Genomic DNA, 24162 nt, shown 5'->3' with positions numbered 1-24162 from the left:
TTATGGTTGACACATTAGCACTGAAATAAAGGAGATATGCGGTGGGGAAAAGGAGAACATGAACAGAAGAGTATTCCTTCAGTATAATACATCCAAAAACATAGGTACAGTGGTGCCTCGCATAGCGAGGTTAATCCGTTCCGGATTAACCTTCGCTATAGCGAAACATCGCTAAACGGAAGAAAAAAAGCCATAGAAACGCACTGAACTTTGTTCAATGCGTTCCTATGGCTTGAAAACTCACCGTTAAGCGATGTTTCTCCATAGCGCCACCATTTTCGCGCCCTCGGTAAGCGAGGGCAGGGCGCGAAAATGCGGCGCGGACCTTCCGGCGGCCATTTTGGAACCGCCGATCAGCTGTTCTCCCCCGCTTCATTGTGCGAAAATCGCTAAGCGAATCGCTTAGCGATCATCGCACAGCGAAAAATCGCCATAGAGGCCATCGCTGAGCGAATGCTCCAGCGATGGCCCAGAGTGCCTCGTTAAGCGATTTCATCGCTCAGCGAGGCACTTGTTAAGCGAGGCACCACTGTATCTGTATCTAACAATGGAGGCGTCCTTGGTATGGAAGCCAACCCAAAACTGCCTACACCAAATGATTCATCTGGGATGCTCCTGATATGGGAAAAGATTATATACAAGTTCAAGATAAAATCTGTACTTCTTTACTTGCAAAACTAAATGTAACTTAAGTTTCCTATCCGTAATTTTAAACATGTGTTTTGGAAATGAAATTTACAGAATTTCATTTAGGAACGTTTGACCACTTGAATTCTGCATACCACATTGTTACAGACGCTGATTTCTATGTTTCTAAAAAAGATAGTACTTATAAACATTGCAAAATTGCCTATAACTTTTTAAAAATTAATTGTTTAATTATGACTTAAATGCAAGTGCACAAAATTTCAAGAGGGGGATACACAAATATCTCATGAACGCTGGAGAGGTGCATCCCTTCTACCTTCTTTAAAAATTGACTTTCCAATTCCCTCTGCACCCCATTTCACCAGGACTTTAGAGCCACCTCACTTGTTTAAGCCAAAGCAACATTTTTTCAGAATAGTAAGGAACTGCAATTCAGTTTCAGGAATAAATACCCCAGGCATAAAACAGTTTCAAGGACAAAAATTTATCTGGCTAAATTGTCCCTATCCCCATAGATAATCTGAGGGCTTTTAAAATAAAACATAAAAATAAAAATATCTTTGAGTCTGGAGAAGTACATTGCTTCATATCTCCTCTTCCTTAGCAGAAGTCAAACACAAAAGGTCATCAGATAAAAATTTTCCCAATATTCCAAAACAGTAACAACTAACGACATACAATTATTATTAAGACACAGATAACGGCAGACCTGTTTACATGTTCTCATATAGAATATATGATAATACATTTTAAGCATGGTGGTAATTCTTCATGGTTTTAGCTCCCACAGATAATGGCCTCTGAAGAAGTGTTAATTAAACAAATGGGGTATTTAATTCTATCTAGACACTCTTATACAGTATTTCATTGTGTGGTTCTTAGACATCTGAAAAGCCAATGTGTCACTGGAACAGCGTAAGATCTTTACCTGACTTCACAGTGCCATTTTCTACATGAATCCCACACTATCAGATTAATCCCTTCCATTAAAGTTTAATGCAAACAATATATTCAAACTTCTACTAAAAACTTACCTCCATATCAAGTACCTCCACGGTGTTGTCCAAAAGCTTTATCTTAATCTGAAGAGACCTCTCATGTGTTTTGGTAGGTGTTGATTCAGTGGCAGAGGAAAGGCTCTGACCTGGTTCCAGAGTACTTACTCCACAATTCTTCTGGACTCCCAAACGAGAACCTGGAGTCTGCAATACTCTGTATGTGCCTTCTATCTCCCCCATTTTTCACCACCAAGCAATAATGTAGTGACCTAACAGGAAAAGAGATACGTTAAAATGCTTTCAAATTATCAAATGAGGGGTTTTAATAGTTATATAATATACCTGTACAAAGTGTGATGCAGGTACCCAGCTCTTTGAAATATTTCTGGTATGAATGAAGAACTCTTGCTATGTTTACTTAATGGCCAAATTTTAACTCCTCTCACCATTCTGCTGCTTGCAAATTTGTAATTCATTGGGCATAAAGAACACTGAAGAATTCAAAAGATGTCTGAAATTTATTTTCAGGATACAGTTCTGTGTGTCAAGTGTAAACACCACCTAAATTTTACCATATCTGTTTTCAAGAGTGCCAGAAAAGAAATAATGCACATGATCTTCCCTTCATGATGGGCCAAGTAATCAAAAGGGGGATGGGGTGGAAATTGAATGCGTGGCAGGTCCACTGTTTTACTCTAAGCCAGGGGTCCCCAACCCCTGGGACAGTACCAGTCTCTCGCCTTGGAAGGACTGGGCTGCTGGGACAGGTGAGCAGCGAGCAGGAGGTGAGTGGCGAGCAAAACTCCGCCTCCTGTCGGCATGGTCCTATTAGGTTCTAATGCTGCTGCTGACCTGACAGGAGGTGGAGCTTCACTCCCCACTCCCTTCTTGCCGCTGCTAGATCAGCTGTGCCCATGGCATTAGAATCTAATAGGAGCCTGCACTCTTATTAGGTTCTAAGCCACTGTTGATCTAACAGGAGACAGAGCTTCATTTGCAGCTCACCTCCTGCTCCTGCTTGCTGCTCATCTGTCCTGGCACAATAAATGTAACGAGATCGATTCAAAGCTCTCCTCCAACAACCTACTGCATAACAAGTGCCCCCCAGGTCCTTGGGAGAATGGTCTTCAACTAAACCGGTCCCTGGTATCAAAAAGGTTGGGGACCAGTGCTCTAAGCCAGTGGTTCTTAATCTTTTTGAAAGAAACGCCCCCTTGAGCCATTGAGGAAGTTATCATCGTCCCCCTCCCCACGGTGATGATATCTATCTATCTATCTATCTATCTATTTATTTATTTATTTATTTATTTATTTATTTATTTATTTATTTATTTATTTATTTATTTATTTATTTATGACACTTAAATCCAATGACCCCTGAAAACAAAATTCAATTCCAAGAAAATGAAATGCCCCAAAAAAGTAACATTTAATGATTTAGTTGCAAGCGAATTTTAAGACGCAAAAAGAAATATAAAAAAGGGCATAAAAACAAACTGCAATGCAGGAACTAAAACTTTCAAGACAAAAACTCTGAAACTAAATTAAGATTGGAGGAAAATATATATTCATGCACACTGTAAAAAGGCTGTAGCCATCTTCACAGGTTTGGCTTGCTCCAGCGCCCCCCTACCGCCCCCTTCTGCTCCAGCGCCCCCCTACCGCCCCCTTCTGCTCCAGCGCCCCCACACCACCCCTTTTCGTTCTACTGCCCCCCTGAAAAATGAAATTGCCCCCTGGGGGGCATTATCACCCACGTTAAGAACCACTGCTCTAAGCCCTGTGTCAAGCTTTTTTGCTATACCAACTCCAAACTAACACGAATAACTAGTCCAAGCACTGAGTTCCTCAGAGAAATTCAGTTTCTGTTACCTTGCTGTCCAAATTCTGTATTTCAGGGCCTCACTATGGCCACTCCTTGCAGGACCAATGTAAGGGAAAGGCTCTGAAAAGTACTTTTGCTAGACTCCAACTCCCACAGCCACCCAACATAACCAGTTCACATACTGGCTGGATTACTGTGAGACCTTGTGATTAGGTTCTTCTAAAATTGGTGATGGTTCCTTCATTTTGGCGGGAATGAGAGATGGAGATGGTTTGAAATGACCAACTGCTTCAACTTTGTTTTAATCAACTTCTGGATTAACAAGGTTAAATGGATCAAAATAGCTTAACTCTGGAATTGTTCTATAACTCAGTATCTTCACTTCTGGTGTAAATATTTCACTCCTTACATTGGGGCTGGACCAAAGCACTCGCGGTCGGTCATCAGTCTCATGGGGGTACTCCTCACTGCACACACCGTCCCACAACAAGGGTGTCTCGCGCAATCCCCCTCTGGGGGTGGGTTGTTGTAGGAGGGACTGGGATGGATCATTTTCCTCCCTCCACTTTGATTGCGGAGGTAAACCATAACGGTCCATTCTAGAGGTTTCACCATCTTCCTCTCACTACTGGGGAGGCAGGATCTGGGAGCAATCCCCTTCCTGTCTTAAGATTCAGGAATTCTCTTAACAAATCACAGACCTTACTAGCTGCTCCATTACCCCAATCTGTCTGCACCGTGCTGTCTTTTGTGTTTTCCCCTTTCTTGTCAGTTTCCACTCTAAATTCCCTCACTTCGCTCCACTCTTTTACAGCCTCCTCCCACACTAGCAGATCTTGCTCCTCTCCTTTGTCTCCTTCCTTGTCTTCAACTAAGCACACCTCTATCACCTTTCCATCCTTCACCTGCTCCTCTTCTATTTTTATGAGTTCCCCCTCTACGCATCCAAACGTCTCTTCTTGTCTATCCTTTGCTGAGGACGGCACACTAGCCTTCTGTCCTTCACAGGCCCGTAGCCTGAAAAGATAACTTTTAAAGTTGTATGTAGAAAGTAGCTTGTCTGTTGCAGAACAGGGCTACTAATGCAGGGAGAGGCCTTTCTTCCAAAGGAGTTCCTCCTTATCATACAGTAGGATATGTCTAATCAGTCTCATCTTCTCTAGTGGATTAGCTGCGTGAGTTAGATTGTGTTTTGAAATATTTACTTTTTATACTATGAATCAATTACATACCCTTCTATAATCTCCTTATTCAGTTACATGCAATGAGTAAAAAATTATAAGAACTATATTATCAACATTAGTAGAATTATTCTGTGCCATTTTTTTTAAGCAGGAGTATACAGTATTTGCATTACACAGTTATAGCACTTGATTTCATTTTAACTATAATGGCTCCATCCAATGATATCTTAGGAACTGTAGTTCAATGAGGTACTCAAAAGAGTTCTCACACTTGTAAGTTGCATTCACAACTTCCCCACCCCTCCGCTGGAAAAAGAGAATTTTAAATGATTTTACCTCCACTGTGGGCTCCTCCAGCTTTCTTATTATCTACTGCTGTTGACTTAAAAAAAAAAAAAAAAAAAGGAAGTCCTGCTGTGCTTCCTTGGAATCAACCATGCTGCCTATTAGGTTCTATAGAAGGAGCCTCCCACAGGACTATGACTCCCAGGAAATACCACAGCAGCTTCCTTTAAAAAAAAGAATACCAGGAAGAAATCGGAAACAAGAAGACTGGAGGAGTCTATGTGGCAGGTAAACTCATTAAAAAGCCGTGTGTGCGTGTGTGAGGAATAAAAGCTAGGTATCTTGAATCTGGGTTTCTGGGCTGCAATATCTATAATTCTTGGGAGAATTCTGGGAACTGACATCCAAAAAACACAAAATGGCATACCCTTTGTACAAAGCAGCATGAGTAAAGTTGCTTCAGGCACTGACACTTACCTTTCATGATTCTTACACTGATTTGAGATAAATGTCTCTCTTCCACATTCAGACTACAAGGATAAATATACCCAGTAAAACTTAATAACAGTCATAGCCACAATCACTATCTGACATTCTAGGAGCAAAGTTGGATCCACAAGATTCCTAAAATAAAAACCTGCAATACATCATACTGCTCAGTTTAAGACCTCAGCTACAACCTTCATCCCTTCTTATCCTGATTCAGTGTATGCTGTTGGTGGCAACCTCATTTTAAAAAGGCTAATCATAGGAATGGTACAACTAAATCTGCAATGGAGACTATTAGGAAAATGTATCAAATATTTAGGAATATATAACTGTAAATATTTAGGAAGATAAAACACAATGAAACATTATTATTTTCTGGGAAATGCTTCCATTATTATTAAACATTAGATCAGGCCAAAGGCTGTAGAATAAGGCAGGATGTATACAGTACTTACATGTAGATACATGAGCAGAGACTATTGCATATAGTGTACCTCTTTCACATTTACCACATTAATACAGACACTGGAAATTGAAGCATTTACTTCACTATGGATTCTATTTAAATCACAATTTAAATTATGATTTAAATCACAGTTTAATTTTTTTAAAACTGGATTATTTAGATCAAAAGAATTGATTTTTAATTTAAATAGTGAGTTAAATCAATTTGATTTTTAAAAAAATCAATGATTTTTATCCACCATGCTTCTCACAGCCTATTCCTATGTACATTTATTTTTAGAAGAAAGTTCCACTAGACAGAATGGGATCTATCATCAATTTAGGATGTCTGTAACTACAAACTAAATATCACTTTAGAGAATAAACAAATAATGGCTTTATATAATTCTTACCAAAATTTCCAGAGTAAATCTAAAGACTATACTAAGTTTGCTGTAACACAAAGTGAATACAAGTGGTACCATTTATTACAGTAACTTGGCAAAAATGTTGGCCAGGGTCCTATTATTTATACCTAGAAGCATAAATCCACCAGAATAAATCTCATCTTTGAACTGCTGCAAGGTAATGCCTCCATTTATGTTTTAAATAGGGAAAAATCGCTTTGCGATGATTGGTACCCTGTTTCGCTTACCGATCATCGCAAAGCGATGATTTTTTAACAGCTGGTCAGCGGTTCCAAAATGGCCGGCAGGTAAAAAAAATGGCTGCCCGCTGTTTTCTAGGATGGATTCCTCGCTTACCAGGCAGCGAAAATGGCCACCGTATGGAGGATTTTCGTTTAAAGGTGAGTTTGAAGCCCATAGGAACGCACTGAAGGGGTTTCAATGCATTCCTGTGGGCTTTTTTAAAAAATCGCTTTGCAGCGATTTTTGCTGCACCGATTATCGTCGCTATGCGAGGCACCACTGTACTGAATGGATCAGTTAATTCCACCAATTCCAAACAATTCAATTATAATACTGGCTGGCAAAATCAGTGCAGGGACACCTAAATAATTCCCATCTTCATTAAAAAATAATATCACAAGTACAGTATCTACACTTGCAGGAACCGGAATGTGAGGTAAAATGTGCAACAACTATTCTACTCATTTGTTCTACAAGGAACTAGCCAGTTTCTGTAGTGATTCAGCATAAATAAATAATAAAATCATAGCAATCATTAACACACTCTTTATCTGGAGGCAGAACTTCCTGGTTCATTTGAAAGTGATCTTTTTCTGTGTTCCCAGGCTGGGAGTGATTACTATTTAAGAGATAAATATCCTGGAACTTAGTATAACTGTGACTGAGAACTAGTGCATCTATACCATCTCCTAAGAAAGGCAGAAAAGAGAAAAACTCATAAGTTTTAATGATTTAAAATGCTAAGGGGGATATTCTTTATCTTTAAGTATTTAAACATTACACTAGCTGTTCATATAAAATCCACCACACATATATTCATATTACAGAAGGTGGAGCTACAACAAGATATTGAATTCATTATTTATTTGATTTATATCCCGCCCTCCTCTCAGAATTGGACCTCAAAGCATCTGACAGTATTAAGGCTAAGTTTAAATAAAAATACAAAGTTATAGTGTAAAACAAATAACATACAGTACATTAAATATTCTTGAACTAAAAGCAATTTTAAAATAATCATTGTAATACTTATGGGTTATGCCAGTCCTGCCCAGCTTGTTATATTCGTTTCGACATGGAGAATGAGAGTGTTGTACGACATTATTGCAATGTACTTTATACAGTGACTAAAATTGCAGTATACTTGTGCTACAATCCATTTCTATGTTATACTTTTTTCAGTTTTTGTGTGTGTGTGTGTTTTAAAGAAAATGTATTTGAAGAGAGTGGCATATTCTTGACTGCAGGGAAAGTATAAATTACTAAGGGACACAGCGGATTGTGTCACATCCGGCTTGAACAAAGACGGTAACCCCACCACCTCAACATTTTATCTGCAGGCTCCGGCCATGCTAGTTCAACATGTCATCAAATAATATTTTTTCTTCTTCCCCCTTCCAAGCTGTAATATCATTCCTGATTTGTAAACCTAACACATTTCTGTATCCCACGTGACCAAAAAAGGTAGTGCTCCGATATGGACTTCAGAATTGTTCTCATGGCTAAATAATAACATTTGTATTATGTTATGTACCCTAATCTTCTGAATATTTCATGGACAGAAGAATGTAGTGTGGACTGCTCATTTCAACTATGCAAATTAAAATCACTTCCGCCATTAATTATTAATAACCCCAAGGATTTATATGTGGGTGAAGGGAATCAGAGAAGAAAATCTGGGTTTCAGTTGCTGAAAAGGTATTATTCAAAAGCTCAATCAACCTATACGTATCTACTTCTATCCCAGCCCAAGAGCAGACTCCAGTGCTATTGACTGTATATCTGTCATCCAAAGGAAATCATTCTAGACCATGGGAACTTTTTTCCTAACAAGTCACGTGATGTTGTCAACATTATGACAAATGCAGTGTAAGATTGCTATAATGCAGTTGTTCTACTGGGTGTTTTCCTCCGTTTTTTTTAAAGCATCTCACCTTTTAAATAGTTCTATAGTTTTGATGGAGCGTGGTGGTCATGTGAAGCTAGAATATAGCACTCTTTTACATCAGCATGCCAAATTCCCAGGATTTTCTTCTAAACTGTGTAGGCTTCTAAATGTCATAGCAAGTTACACTAAAGTACAAAGCATTTGCACGTGCATACACATAACAGGCAAATCTGTAAGAGTACTGTGCATGTTACTTACACAGAACTGTGGAGTTCTGCGCCTATTTGGATAAAAATTCCTGCAGATATCAATGATCTAGGGATGGTTTTGTTATACCTTTGACCCCTTGTTCCAATATTGCATGGCACTACATGTGAAGCATGCAACAGCCAAGGCAATCACCCCAGTACATTCCACCCAATGTGTATTTTCTGTATGGAAGGATTGTTTGAAAAATTATTTTGGATCATCATGTATTTCATATACAGGTATGACAATCGTCAGCAGTCTGTATAGTATAGATTCCTATGTGGAACTGCTTTCTACATAGAAGGCCTGTAACTTGTGACCTGATCATCAGATAACCACCAAGCATGTATGCAAAACCACAAGTGATAAAATGAGCTACACTGGTGCCTCTCCACTACAGCGAAGCAACATTCAAGGAGGAGCAGTATTAGAAAAATCTGTGGATATAATTATCCGATTACAACCTTAAACGTAGCTCGCAAGTGTTCTGTAAGACTTCTGGAAAGAGAAAAATCACGCGTATCATTTAAAACCATCTCGGAAAAACTGACGTACTTGCAAAAAATCTACCATAATGATAGCCTCATGAGCCAGAGTTGCTCGAAAAGGAAATCGAGGAAAGCCGATCTATATTTATTTATTAATTTGGGGTCATACTTGAATCGTTCAAGAGGCTCTGAATCATATGCCAACGGGATTCGGGGAGTAGGCGGGCGAAGTATTCCAGCGAAACATCCCGCGCAACTCCTCTTTGCACAGGACTAGTCCGAAATCCCATCAAGTTTTAATAAGACGGGACACCCGACCATAAGCGACTGAACCTCCATTCGACAGCTGGGGGGGGGAGCCGGTCCCGTTCGCCCCGGCCTGCCCCAAAGAGTAACGGGGGATGAGACAAATGGTCGCGTCCTTATCCCAGGCAAAGGCACGGGTGATCCACGGCTAAATCCGCTGCCTGACTGACCGACCGACCCGTCGACCCCACCCCCACCCCGTCTCTGAGACACCGGTTGAGGCGGCGAATCCGACGCAAAAACGACAAAGTTATGGAGGCCCCCAAGACGACTCTGAAATGAAGAGTGGGCGCTAGTTTCGACCTCTACAGGTCCTCGCCGAGGATATCCCGGCATCTCTCTCTCCGCCCCTAATCAGCGGGAATTAACTAGCGGAACCGTCCCCCACCTCCGCCGCACGCTCACCTCAAACCGACACCTCAGTTGACGACCACCACAGCTCTCCCCAGCTCTCCCCTCGCCGACGAGCGCGCGCGCGCGCATCCCCTTCCCCCCGCCAACTTTGCCCGCTTCAGGAGGCCTTAGCCATCGCCACTACCCGTCTTGTTAGACAAGTTTCCTCATTGGCTCCCTCGCCCTCTCGGGGCGGGGCTTGAGCCTCACCCTTCAACCAGCCCGAAGTTAGCAATCTCGGCGGCGGGGTGGGGCTGGCGTAAGGCAGAGTTACACACCGCGGACGGGGAGGGGAGGGGCGGAGGTGCCTAGCGGCGGCGACGACACCAATCGCCGCGGACTGGGAGCTCACGATCTGCGTGGCGCCTGAGTAGAGTGCGCTGATATGGTTGCGGGTCGCTAAGCCCTTCTCCTGGCTGCCGTCCCCGTATGTGCACTGAACCGAGGAGCCAAGGGCGTTTTCCCTTGAGACTTCAGGCACGGTGTTTAGCGAGGGTGTGTGAATGTTCTTAATGCGGACTACGTGAACAGAAGGCGGAAGAGGCATCGCTTGCAGCCAAGGGAGACGGCGGCCACAAAGCAGTTTAAAGCCCTTAATTAGCACCGTGGAGGATCGGCGCTCCCATTTTGAATGTCGCCCCACCTACCCCAGCTGGTGCCCTCCGCGGAAACAGCCGTCCCGGCCGCCAAGCCTGGAGGCCAAGTGGAGGCCCAAACTGGCCCCCGCCGTTGGCTCCCAGTGACCCGGCCGGCGTTGAAGAAACTCCTGCTGGCAGTTCAGCCCGCCGAATCCCCCAGAGGCCGCGCTGGCTGGCGGGTTTCGAAGTTGTGGAGCTGCAAACGTTAATTTTCCTTGCTGGCCGCCCTGTTGACTCTCATCCACTTGCGTCTCCATTCCCCCCCTCTTCAAGGACTGCGGCTGTGTTTTTTTGTCACAGAGAACAGAGGGAGCAAGATCATGAAAGAAATCTGAATTAACTGACGGGGCCAACATGTGTCTCTTTGTTCCCGGCTTCTTACACTTTTGTGAGATGTTACAGCCATTGCCAAAAGTGTACAATTTTATTAATGTTAGGTGTCTACAAAATCTGTAACAATTTAAATGTCAACATTAAAGTTGAGTAGCTAGCTCTTCTGTCCTTACGATCTTTGCCTTCTTAATGTTCAGCTGCAGTCCCTGCCTTGGCATTATCATTTCACTAAAAGACATTAATTTAACTGAGGATTGCGTTACTGAAATAACACATGAATTCTTTCACACAGTTTTTATTCATGGCAAGGTCCTGGTAACTTACATTACATGTAGGAGGAAAGAGGGACAGAGCACTGATTTAAAAGCAACCAGAAACAGATGTAAATAAACACTTGGAGGCTGAAATCCTCAGCTACACAGTATAAGACTTGTGATATTATCAGCTGAAGTGTTTTAGAAATTAAAGAATTCTAATTCAGGTTAGATAAACCAATGCTTAACTCTCCTTAAGAGTCCTACAGAACTTTATAGACCTCCTGGGAAAAAAGTCAGAAGCCTTAATAGGTGGCATTTACCCAGTTAAGGATTAATTCCAGAATGAAACCAATCAATCACATCAAAAAAATCTATCAAGCTATAAGTCTTTTAATTCTTGCAATAATTCCAGACAATATTAGCTTGTCAAATTCCACAAGCTTTATTTATCTACACTGCTTCTATGTTCCATGTACAACAAAATGCTTCAGCATTTTAAAACACCCAAAGTCTTAGAGCTATAGAAAAATTGTCAGCACAAATGCTTAAACAAAAGTCTTCTAAGATACAGGAGCATATATTTTAAGAGTAAAAAAATTATATTTCAGTTACACTCCAAAAATGCAAGAGCTTAGAGCCTAATAACTTTTAAAAACAATTTTTATTTCATTATGTATTTAAAATAATTTTACCCCTTTTTCTTAAAAATAATCCATAGTGGCTTACAACATTAAAAGACAATATTAAAGCTATCAATGGTGAATATTAAAGTAATTAAGCTTAAAAATCTATGAAAGTAAAAAATACATTTTAATCCTTAGCATATTTGGACACAAAGAGAAATTTTATTAAACAGTACTCTCACCCTTACTGAAACAGTGATGTCTACATTGGCTTGGGCATATTGTGAGAATGGCTAATGGTCAGATTCAAAAAGATCTCCTGTGTGGAGAATTAGTGCAGGGAAATCGTCCCAGAGGGAGACCATAGCTGCAATACAAGGATATCTGCAAGCGGGATCTGAAGGCCTTAGGAATGGACTTCAACAGGTGGGAAACTTTGACATCTGAGCGTTCAACCTGGAGGCAGGCATTGCATCATGGCCTCTCCCAATTTGAAGAGACCCTTGTCCAGCAGGCCGAGGCAAAGAGGCAGTCCCGGAAGCAGCAAAATCAGGGAGCTGGACAGGAGACAGATTGTATTTGTCTTCAGTGTGGAAGGGATTGTCACTCTTGATTTGGCCTTCTCAGCCACAATAGACGTTGTTCCAAGGCCTCTATTCAGAGCATGTTACCATAGTCTCTCGAGACTGAAGGATGTCTACTAGCTCTCACCCAGCCAAGCCAACATTGTGCCAGTTTGCATCAATGGAAGGAAATTCATTATGATTGTTGTTCTTTGATGTCTGGTGCCCAAAGCTGAGTGGAGTTGCAATTATATGATAAATGCTGTCTCTTTGTGTGGTTTATCTTACCATATTTATAGCTCTTTAAGTTGTTCACTTCTCCCATCTTAAATGTTTTCTCATTCAGGATCTGCAAGTTCCATGGGGCCTGGAGATCCAACAGAAAATTTTCAACATAAAAATCTGTTGTTTCTGCATATCTTGCAGCTCTAGACATCTGCAATTTCATATTTTGCTAACTAACATTATTGTTTTGACTATCCAAATTTGGATCTGGAGTGATAGTCCATATCTATAAGCCACTAGACCAACAAGACCTTATGGCATCAAGGGTGTGGGACATTAGACCATTGCAAGATTACACTATTATAATCACTGGTAGGGTGTGCTATAAGACCTACAAACACTATTATATTGCAACATAAACAAGTTTACTTATTACAACATACAGTATTTTCAATTCAGCCTTTAATTTACTTCCATACTAAACTCAGTTTAATGAAATTCTTCAAAGCAACACCGTCATATCATGACCTTGTTCCCAGGCTTGCTGGAAAGTAGCTGATTACATTTTGAAATACAGTATGTCACAGAAGTAACTACACCCCCCCCCCCCATTTCATAAATATTTTAGTACATATATCTTTTCATATCACAACACTGAAGAAATGACACTTGGCTGCAATGTAAAGCAGTGAGTATACAGCTTGTATAACAGTGTAAATGGGCTGTCCTGTCAAAATAACGCAACACACAGCTATTAATGTCTAAACCGCTGGCAACAAAAGTGAATACACCCCTAAGTGACAATGTCCAAATTAGGCCCAAGTAGCCATTTTCCCTCCCAAGTGTCATGAGATCCATTAGTGTCACAAAGTCTCAGGTGTGAAGGGGGAGCAGGTGTTATCACTCTCACTGTCTCAGACTGGTCACTAGAAGTTCCACATGGCACCTCATGGTAATGAGCTATCTGAGGATCTGAAAAAATAAATTGTTGCTCTACATAAAGATGGCCTAGACCAGGCTTGTCCAACCTTGGCCCTCCAGATGTTCTTGGACTTCAACTCCCAGAAATCCTGGCCAGCAGAGGTGGTGCTGAAGGCTTCTGGGAGTTGAAGTCCAAGAACATCTGGAGGGCCAACGTTGGACAAGCCTGGCCTAGACTATAAGAAAATAATGGTGGCCACCCAAAGTGTTAACACTTTGTGCCCAATTTTGACATTGTCACTTAGGGTTGTACTCACTTTTGTTGGGGGGGGGGTTTATATTCCTGTGCTCTGTTGTTTTTGATTTTTTTTGGCAGTCCCAATGTGGGACTTGCTCCAATGTTTATTTTTTGGGTTTTGTTTGTTTTTTGCAGCCCCAGCGTGTCCCTATGGGGCTTGCAGTGTTTTTTAAAAATATATTTTTGGTATTTTTTTAAAACGCTGGAACGGATTAATCGCGTTCCCATGCATTTCAATGAGAAATCGTGCTTTGACTTATGACCATTTCGACTTACGTCCATCTTCTGGAATGGATTATGATCGTAAGTCGAGGCACCACTGTACTAAAATGTTTATGAAATGTGAGGGGGTGTACTCACTTCTGTGATATTCTGTAACAAACATAAATGTTTCAAGCTGTACTTTTAAATGTGCTTTCATTTTCAGGACACCTTTTTCTGCAACCCCAATTAATAATTTTTAACACCTAACAGAAGCATTAAATTTAATATAATATCTTATAATTGGGTCAGAAATACGAACTGGAAGATATAGATAAAAGAAGTATGAGAAAGTCCAAAGAGATAGAGAGAGTAGTAATGACAAATAATCTGGAATTTTTTAAAGATTGTTTACTTATGTGATTTCCCTTTTTAACATAAGTGGATGTACAGTAAGAATACTCTTTCACTCTCTGGAATTTTACCCTTTCCCCATCCTTATTCATCCCTTCCTTATTCCCTTGTATCCAGCCCCAAACTCTTATCCTTATTAATAATTAATAACAACTTTATAAAAAAATATTTAGCACCTTTCAAATATTTATATTCCCACCCCACTCCCAAAATTCCCAGGGCTCCTTTGGGATCCCTGTGAGGGCAGTCTTTAATTTCTGAAAATCACCACCACCAGTTTGACTTTACTAGCAACAGGGGCTTTCAGAAATTTAAAAAATGCTCCAGATCCCACAGCCCCCAATAACTTTCTCATGATGAAAGGGATCTCTTTAGACCTTCCAAAAGGGAAGGTTGGAAATGCTTTATTTCTGTAAAACAGGAAACACCATGGCTTTATGCAGCATAGCTGTGTGAACAGGATTTTGGCCAGAAAGAATGTTACACTATATTTTAAGAAATATCCACAGTACACTTATGAAATACCAGAGAATTTACTCACAAACCAATTACAAACCATTGACTTAAATGGTTCATTGACAGCCCAACAATCTTAACAATGGCACCAATGAATAAATGTTCTGATTAAATAGTGAGGTAAGAATAATTCAGTTCATAATCATCATTGTCATTGTCATCCTCATCATTGTCATTGTCATCCTCAGTTATAAGCACAAATTATAACTGACAGAAGCAGAAACAGAGGTCGCTAATCAAAGGTGTTTCCCATTTAAATACTGACAAGTGGAGACACCAAGAACAAAGACAAGTATAACAAGAAAAAATCCGAATTGCCAGTCTCACATAATTTAACATGTTATTGAAGTTGCATATGGGAATTAAAAGGTCACGTTTGCATGGGAAAAACAGGTTTTCAGGACCCTAGCTTCCAAGTTTGATTCCTGGCTATGTATTAGTCCACACCCAACTGATAAAGATGGGAAAATAATACCATAAAAATTAATGTGGAACATTTGAAGTGTGGATAACTATTCCCCATTTCCTAGACATCTCCAACAATTTGTTTTGCTACTGCTATTGCGTATGCGGTATGTATTTTCCCAGGGTGGTGGCTCAGCTTATTTTTTAGCACATACTATTTCCATTGCTGATTGTGCTAAAAAGCCATAAATGTGCTGTGAAGGGAGTAGTCAAAATGTCTCTTGTGGCAAGGGAGGGACAAAAATCTCAGATGAAAATGAAGCAAGCATACACAGTATGACTGTTAGTCCTGTTCTGAAGAGATACCATCAGTATTATCTTATCCAGACACACCATAAACAACAGTTAAGGAATAAAGAACAATGTAAGTGAAACAAGGTATACCCTACATGTATAATCAGGTTATAACAACAGAATTTCAATATGTGGTCAGAAATTTTGTATTTTATCTGTATAAATCTGTATTAAAGTCTTTTACAGGGAATGGTCATGAAAGTGGAGCTGGCTCTTGTTAATACTACACAGGAAGACATGCTAAACCAACTCAGAGTAGTTTATATATCAAAAATTCTGATAATAAGACAATTCAAAATGAAACAAAATTTATTGCCGGATGATGAAAATTCCACACTGGGAGAAACTCAGTCAGCTATTAGAGAAGAACTAGGGTAAATACAAGTGGTGTTCCTAAACATATTAGATTACTGTGAAAAAGATGCTCAACTGCTGACGTGCACAAATGCAAAAGGAAAGTATGAACCTGCATGATGCATATACAGTACAGTGGACCCTCTACTTACGGAATTAATCCGTATTGGAACGGTGGCTGCAGGTCGAAAAGTCTGTAGGTCGAGTCTCCATTGACCTACAATGCATTGAAAACCGATTAATCCCATAGCCAGTCATTTTTGTTCCATTTTTGTTCCATTTTGGGTTTTTTTCTGGTCTGTAGGTCGATTCTCAGTTTGCAACTCGAACCTAAATTTTGCAGCCAGAGAGGTCTGTAACTCGAAAAGTCTGTAAGTCGAGCCATCTGTAAGTCGAGGGTCCACTGTAGTTGGAGTATGGAAAGTTAGAAAAGTATGAACCAAGACAAGTTCAAAAATTTAAAAGAAATGGAATATAGAAACTTCACAGTACTTGGTGTAAGCAAATTAAAATAGTCTGGAATAAGAAATTTTATATCAGATAATTAGCAAATATTTTACTCTGGAAATTATAAACTCAGAAAAATGTAGTTTAGGGGCTATAGTGCAAAATTTCTCTAGATAAGTGCAGTATAAGTGTTTTTAGGTGTTTGTGAGGTGTAACTCCTAGAATTCTGTATTGATTAACATTTTATCAACTGTAAATGACAACCCCTTCAGTACACTGGATCTGAAGTTAAGAAGCCTTTAATTTAGTTGAGTGCTTTGTTGGTTTGTTCTTTCACATGAGGTAGAATGGTAAAATTATTTGAGTGAATTGATAGCAAGATAGGGCCAGGGGCTTTAATTCAGTTTGTTATGAAATTATGGATTTGGGTTACCATCCATTTATAAACCCCAGAGTCTGCAAATAACTTTCTAATGCCATCCTGTAAATTGTTGCCGTTTATCAATTAAAAAATAATGGGTGGGATAAGAAAAGGAATAATTAGGGAGGCTTCTGGTAGTAAATTTTCCCCAGTAATCCCAAAATTAATAGTGCCCAAACACACTGTGTAAGATTTTGGCATTATATCTCACATGGGAAAGCTTTTGTATTTGACCAGTTATCTTTCCCCCATCTAATAAAATCATATTGGTCTTCATTTTACTGTTTCCCCAGAGGCATCTCAGCCATTTTGACACTTTTAATAGTTTTAACTGACCAGACTGAATGATTATTATTGTTGATTGCTTTCTTCAACCCTTCTCAAATAATTAACACCTAGAGCTAGCTGGCAGTGAGATACAATACTGTACTTGGTTTATGCTTCCTGACTGATAATAGAAAGTGATGTAATAACTGTCATCTGAAGTGCAGCATCACCTGTCCCAGGCAGAAAACTTTGTAAAATTATGTTTTTGCATATTCTGCTTGGTAATACAATTTTTAAATTTTGATTGCCCATGATTTTGTGGAATGTGCAACCCTCATTTCAAAGGCCTCTCCCAATGCAGATTTGACAGGGAAAGAAAGAAAATGTACCCTGATTTTCTTGCACTAATGCTATCATAGTATCTGAAAGTGAGTGTATTGGTTGTCAGACATTTTAAAAAACTTGGTTTTTCTAACCAACTATAGAAATGTTAACACCCTGTCATTTGTGCTTTTTGGGGAACTGACTAATGCTCCTACCCACATGAACCAATGTAGGTTTCTTAACTTAAACAGTACAATACAGGATGCCTAAAGTTAGTATCACTTGTCTCAAAGGTCCAATCTGGCATTTGGCATAAGGATCTATGTGCTCAGCATTTCTACTTGTAGTGGCTACTTACTGTCTCAAGCACAGAAGCTTCATATTCTTTATAAATAACAATGAACCGAAGTCCTAGTTTTGTCTCCAATTGCTCAATTCATACTGTGGTGTGGTAATATTTTTAAATCCTTTTGTTTTAAGCTAGTTTCCACATGTTAGCAGATAATGGATAGTAGGGTTCCTTTTTGAATGTACACAGTCTGCCTGTGGTCTTGGGGTGGTATTTGTTTTGGGGTACATTAAATGATTAGAAAAGGACTTAATCAGTGCTGGGGTGATCTACCCAGGTAGCAATTGTCTGTTTTATGTACAAGAAGTATCTCCAGGTATTAGTTATATGTAGTAGCTCATAGTTGTTCTCAAAATACCATGGCATCGGACAACACAAGTATCTGAAGAAGTTAATTTATTGAACATTAGATGGTACAGAAAGGGTACTGTAGTGTTTCCTCTTTGTTTGCATGTTCCATGGTGGAGTACTTTTGAAAGTTTTCATACCCCAGCACATTCTTCTTTCAGAGGATAACAGAGAGAAGAAGAGTAGTAAACAACCTTTTTTCTTCAATTTTGAAAGACACCACAGTAGAACATAACCTTCTAGTACTAAAGTAAAGCATCTTTCTTTCTTTCTTTCTTTCTTTCTTTCTTTCTTTCTTTCTTTCTTTCTTTCTTTCTTTCTTTCTTTATTTATTTATTTATTTATTTATTAAATTTATACCCCACTCATCTAGACCGAAGTCTACTCTGGGCAGCTAGTCTAGTTTCCTGACTAGAACAGGACCAAGCTCTGCATCAGACAGAATCCTTTACGGGGAGAGCTCATAATTTCCCTCCTGTATTTATTTATTTATTATTTTATTTATTTACTTACTTATTTAAAATAATTTTATCCAACCTATCTCCTTAAACAGGATCCAAGGTGCTTTATATCACAACCATGACTTAATTTTGGATGAGGGGGAGTGACCTGGCATGCATTTCTGAGGAGGGGTTCCTCTATCTGTTATGTCCCGCTGGGTACTTGGTCCAACACCAGGGTCACCCGAAGGGACGGGGAGGAAGTGTGGCAATAGTCTACAAGGATTCCTTCCACTTTTCCAGACTCCCCGTCCCCTTGGGAAATGGTCTAGAGGGCCTGTATTGTGTGTTGGCCTCAAGAGACAGACTGGGGATTCTGTTGGTGTACCGCCCACCCTACTGCTTACCAACAGTCTCCGTACCTGAGCTGATGGAGGTGATCTCGGATCTGGTGGTGAGGACCCCCAGACATTTGGTACTGGGAGACCTCAACCTCCATGCCGAGGCCACTTTATCAGGGGCAGCTCAGGACTCATGGCTGCCATGACAACCATGGGGCTGTCTCAACATGTCACCAGCCCGAGTCATGAGAAAGGCCATACACTTGACCTAGTATTCTCAATGGGACGGGGGGATGGTGGTCCGGATGTGGTGGATTTATCTTTGACCCCGTTGTCATGGTTGGACCATTTCCTGGCAAAGTTTAGACTCTCTGCCACTACTATCCTCTGCAGGGGTGGGGCATCAATTAAAATGATCCACCCCTGGAGACTTATGGATCCTGAAGGATTCCTGAATGCTCTAGGGGAATTTCCAGCTGATATGGTCGGCGCTCCTGTCGAAGCCCAGGTTGCCTGGTGGTACAAGGAGATGGCCCGGGCGGTTGACACGATCGCACCTAGGCGCCCTCTCCCTGCTCGCAGAGCCTATATGGCTCCATGGTACACAGAGGAGCTTCTGGCTATGAAACAGTTGGGGAGATGGCTTGAGCGCAGATGGAGGAAATATCGCTGTGACTATGACCAAACACAGCTTAGAGCCCATTATTGGGCCTACTCTGTGGCAATACGGCTGGTTAAACGGCATTATTTCTCCAGTTGTATTGCTTCCTCGGCGTGTTGTCCAGCAGAGCTATTTCGAGTGGTCCAGGACCTTCTTCAACCTAATGGTTCAGTAGAGGTCCTGGACTGCTCAGTGGCTCACTATAACAAATTTGTTACACTTTGAGGGAAAAATTGCTCAGATTCGCAAAGAGTTGGACTCCACTGTTGATGCAGAGCCTATGGTTGTTTCCAGTGCTCCGGACTTATGTCATAATTTATTGGATGAGTTCCAGTTGTTACAGCCCGAGGATGTGGACAGGGTGCTTGGATTGGTTCATGCCACCACTACACAACTCGACCCTTGCCCATCATGGCTAATAAAGAAATCTGCCAGGGGAGTTCGCACCTGGATCCTGGAGGTCATCAACTCCTCGTTAAGAAAGGGAGTGGTCCCTGCCCCATTAAAGGAGGCAGTGATTCGCTCACTCCTAAAAAACACCTAATCTGGACCCAGGTCTAGTGATCAACTATCGACCAATAGCAAACCTCCCTTTTCTGGGCAAGGTGTTGGAACCTGTGGTGGCTGGGCAGCTCCACTCTCCTGGATGAAACGGATTATCTAGATCCATTTCAATTGGGTTTCAGGCTGGGTTATGGGACGGAAACTGCCTTGGTCGCCCTGTTTGACGACTTTTGCTGGGAGAAAGATGGGGCAATGCATCCCTGTTGATTCTCCTGGACCTCTCAGCGGCTTTCAACACCATCGACCATGGTGTCCTTCTGGACAGATTGGCTGGGATGGGAATGGGAGGCACTGTTTTACAGTGGTTCCACTCCTATCTGGCTGATTGATTCCAGAAGGTGTTGCTGGGGGACAGTAGCTCTGATCCATGGCGGTTACGTCATGGTGTTCCTCAGGGCTCTATGCTGTCCCCCATGCTGTTCAATATCTACATGAAACCGCTGGGGGAGGTCGTTAGGAGGTTTGGGCTGAGGAGTCAGCAATATCCTGGCGATACCCAGCTCTACCTCTCATTCTCTACCAATCCAGGTGTGGCAGTCACCGTTCTGAACTCGTGCCGGGACTCGATAATGGTCTGGATGAGGGTCAATAAACTGAGGCTCAATCCAGACAAGTCAGAAGTGCTGCTGGTAGGTGCCCCGCCAGATAGATTAAAGGGCCATTTCCCTGCCTTAGACAGGATTACACTCCCCCTAAAGGACAGGCTCCACAGGTTGGGGGTGTTCCTTGACCCCAGTCTGACCTTGGAAGCCCAGGTGGACTCGGTGTCCAGGGGTGCCTTCTAACAGCTGTGGAGAATATATCATCTTCGCCTTTACGTGGATGAGCAGAGCCTGACAATAGTCACTCATGCACTGGTAACAACTAGACTGGACTACTGCAATGCGCTATACATGGGGCAGCCTTTGAAGACGGTCCGGCGACTGCAACTGGCACAAAACGGGGCTGCATGGCTGGTAAGTGGTGCCGCTGCATGGACTCATACTACGGCGGTTCTGAAAAATTTACACTGGCTGCCGGTTGGTGCTCGGGCCCAATTTAAAGTGCTTACTTTGACATATAAAGCCCTAAACGTCTTAGGAGCTGGTTACCTAAAGGACCGCCTTCTTCTATATGAGCCTGCCCGCCCTCTAAGATCAGGCCAGGAGGCCCTTCTGAAGGTGCCATCCCTGAAAGAGGTGAGAGGGATAGCATGTCGAAATAGGGCCTTCTCAGCTGTTGCCCCCCAATTTTGGAATGTCCTCCCTATAGATATCCGCCTGGCTCCAACACTTTTGGCTTTTCGGTGCCAGGCAAATACCTTTCTGTTTAGCCAGCATTTTAATTAAACAGTATTCTCTAGCTGGCCACATGAACAGCAGGACTTATTAATATTAATGTTTAAGAATTGTTTTAATATAGGATACAGTGGTGTCTTGCTTAACGGGTGCTCCGTTTAGCGATGAAACCGCATAGCGATGAAGATTTTGCGATCGCAAAAGCGGTCGCATTGTGATGTTTTAAATGGGTTTTTTTTGCTTTGCGATGATCGGTTCCGTTTCGCTTACCGATCATCGCAAAGCGATGATTTTTTAACAGCTGATCAGCAGTTCCAAAATGGCCGCCAGGTAAAAAAAATGGCCGCCCACTGTGTTTAGGGACAGATTCCTCGCTTAGGAGGCAGCGAAAATGGCCGCCGTATGGAGGATCTTCGCTTTAAGGTCAGTTTTTTGCCCATGCATTAAAACAGGTTTGAATGCATTTCTATGGGCTTTTTAAAATCGCATAGCGATGAAATCGCTTAGCAGCAATTTTTGCTGCATGGATTAATGTCACTATGTGAGGTACCACTGTATTTTATATTGTCTATTTTAATGTTCTTAATGTTTTTGAGTTTTAATATTGTTGTACGCCACCCAGAAGCCACTGGTAATGGTTCCCAGGAGGGAACTGAGGAAGGACCACTAGAGGCAGTCTGAGCAAACGGGGATGGGCAGGAAAAAGGCCTAAACCTGTGGAGCTCAAGAACATTCCATCCATTCAATCTATGAAAATGGAGACAGGAAAACCATGTCATCATACATATATTATATTATAACTATGTCAAAATTATTTGTCCTTGTTAAGCCACCACTGTGTAACATAACAAAAAAAAAAGCATACAGAAAAGGTACTGTATTTTAAATTTCATTATGGTGATAAGCAGCACCACCTACTTTTATTTGATGTCTCAGTAATGATATGCATATATATTATAGCAAAAAAAATTTAGTAGTTAAACATTAGGAGCACTACTACTGTTATTGTTTCTGAATAATTAAAATCAAAACAGTAATTAAAATCGAATACATGGGTTTCTAATAATGTGGTTATTTGATTAACAGTAACAATATTATTAATCAACTGCATTACAAATCAATGTGTTTGATTTTAATCAGACATTTGGAGTGCTCAGACATGTTTGCAGCTTCACCCGTTTGTATAGGACAATATATCACTATTCAAAGGCATCTGACATCCATTTATGAACATTATTTGCTCTACCACTTTTCTTTCAACAGTCTGATAGTCCAAAAAGGTTGTTACTCCCTAAATGATCAGTTCACAGCAAATGAAGCTGAAGAACAATCACATATTCCAAATACCTGGGGATCAAAACAAAGACTGTTAAATAAGGCATCTAGCTTATATATTCAAGCTCAATCTTCATAAAAAAATATAGATTCCTTCTGTGAATGGTGACTATGCCACAATTCAAAACACACACACACACAAAAAGCAAGGGTGTATTGCCCTCCAGTGGAAAGGATTCTTGGTTGCAGGATGCAAGGTAAGCAGTGCAACCAAATGTACATTTATTCAGAATGGAGTACTGCTATTGCTCAGTGAATATGAGTGCCTGACTGCAGAACCTGGAGTTATGTACCCAGCTGTGGAACCAGAGGCTGGGAGACTGATTCCCCACTGCACCTCCCAGGAGAAAAGTCAGAGTATGTAAAGGTAAAGGTTCCCCTTGACAATTTTTCCAGTTGTGTCCTACTCTAGGGGGTGGCGCTCATCCCCATTTCCAAGCCATGGAGCCAGTGTTTGTCCATAGACAGTTTACGTGGTCACGTGACCAGTGCGACTAGACATGGAACGCTGTTACCTTCCCATCGTGGTGGCACTTATTTATCTATTTGCATTTTTGCATGCTTTTGAACTGCTAGGTCGGCAGGTGCTGGAACAAACGACGGGACCTCACTCCATCGCATGAATTCAAACTGCTGATCTTTCGACCTTGCAGCCCAGAAGCTTTTGCAGTTTAACCCGCAGCACCACAACAACCCTGGGTGTATGCAGCCTTCTGTAAACTGCATAGTTACCAGAGCGCCTCCAGAAGGGAATGGTAAACCACTTCTGAGCATTCTATACTTACAAAACTGGAAAGGGCCATTCTGTCAGAATCAGCTTGAAAGCATGTAACATTAATAAATAAACTTACCGGGAATTCAGACAGGCAAAGTTACCTTATGGGGTTAAGTGCTTCATCACTGAAGAGGCTCTGGGCAAGCTATATTGTGCTAGCTTGCCACCATGAGGAGAGACTTGTAGACCATTTCTGAGCACTTCAGATGAGTGTCACAATCTCACTACATTGAGTTAAGTATGCACACTGCAAATATGTAATTATTTACTATTTGAAGGAAAGTTGGCTATTTCTTTTTAAGAACCATTTCAAAATGAGATTGTTTGCATGTTCAGAAACTGTGAGTAATGATCAATTCACAGAATGCATGCTTATCTAGTAGATTACTACATGAAATACAGTGGACTTACTTTCATAGTAAGTAAGCATAGGATATCCAATGTAGGGGATAGAGTAATGGACTAGGACTCTGGAGACCTTGGTTCAATTCCTGGGTTCTGCCATGGAAAATTACTGAGGGATGGAACTGGTAAAACCACCCCTTAAATACCTCACTTACCTTAAAAACTCTATTAGGGTTGCCACAAGTCATTTCTGACTTGATGGCCTATAACAACAAGGATCTGTTTTGGGCTGTTAAAACTAGATCAAGACAAGGTGAGC

The 24162-nt window shown here is 41.1% G+C and overlaps 2 protein-coding genes across 6 annotated transcripts in view; both read right to left on the bottom strand.

Moving 5' to 3' along the window:
• FARP2 (FERM, ARH/RhoGEF and pleckstrin domain protein 2) overlaps positions 1-10006 on the bottom strand; it is a 104368-nt gene extending 94362 nt beyond the window's left edge. For 3 of the 4 annotated variants that reach the window (XR_013543024.1, XR_013543025.1, XM_072995896.2), the window contains exons 1-2: positions 9860-9981; positions 1683-1915 (exon numbers count right to left, since the gene is read on the bottom strand). Coding sequence is in view for 2 of the 4 variants with exons in the window: in XM_072995896.2 (XP_072851997.1) it covers positions 1683-1886 (204 nt within the window). In the remaining 2 variants the exon portion in view is untranslated. Of the gene's footprint in view, positions 1-1682; positions 1916-9859 lie in introns of all 4 variants that reach the window. The other variant, XM_020786311.3, reaches the window with a different exon arrangement.
• A 2495-nt stretch (positions 10007-12501) lies between these two features.
• The window catches only part of SEPTIN2 (septin 2), a 49445-nt gene continuing 37784 nt past the window's right edge, over positions 12502-24162 (bottom strand). The window contains exon 13 of one of the 2 annotated variants that reach the window (XM_072995905.2): positions 12502-12628. The gene's annotated coding sequence lies outside the window, so the exon portion shown is untranslated. Of the gene's footprint in view, positions 12629-22264; positions 22736-24162 lie in introns of those variants that run through there. The other variant, XM_072995904.2, reaches the window with a different exon arrangement.

Source organism: Pogona vitticeps, chromosome 3 (genome assembly GCF_051106095.1).
Source record: "Pogona vitticeps strain Pit_001003342236 chromosome 3, PviZW2.1, whole genome shotgun sequence".
NCBI lineage: Eukaryota > Metazoa > Chordata > Lepidosauria > Squamata > Agamidae > Pogona > Pogona vitticeps.
This window is presented reverse-complemented; position numbering and strand designations above follow the sequence as displayed.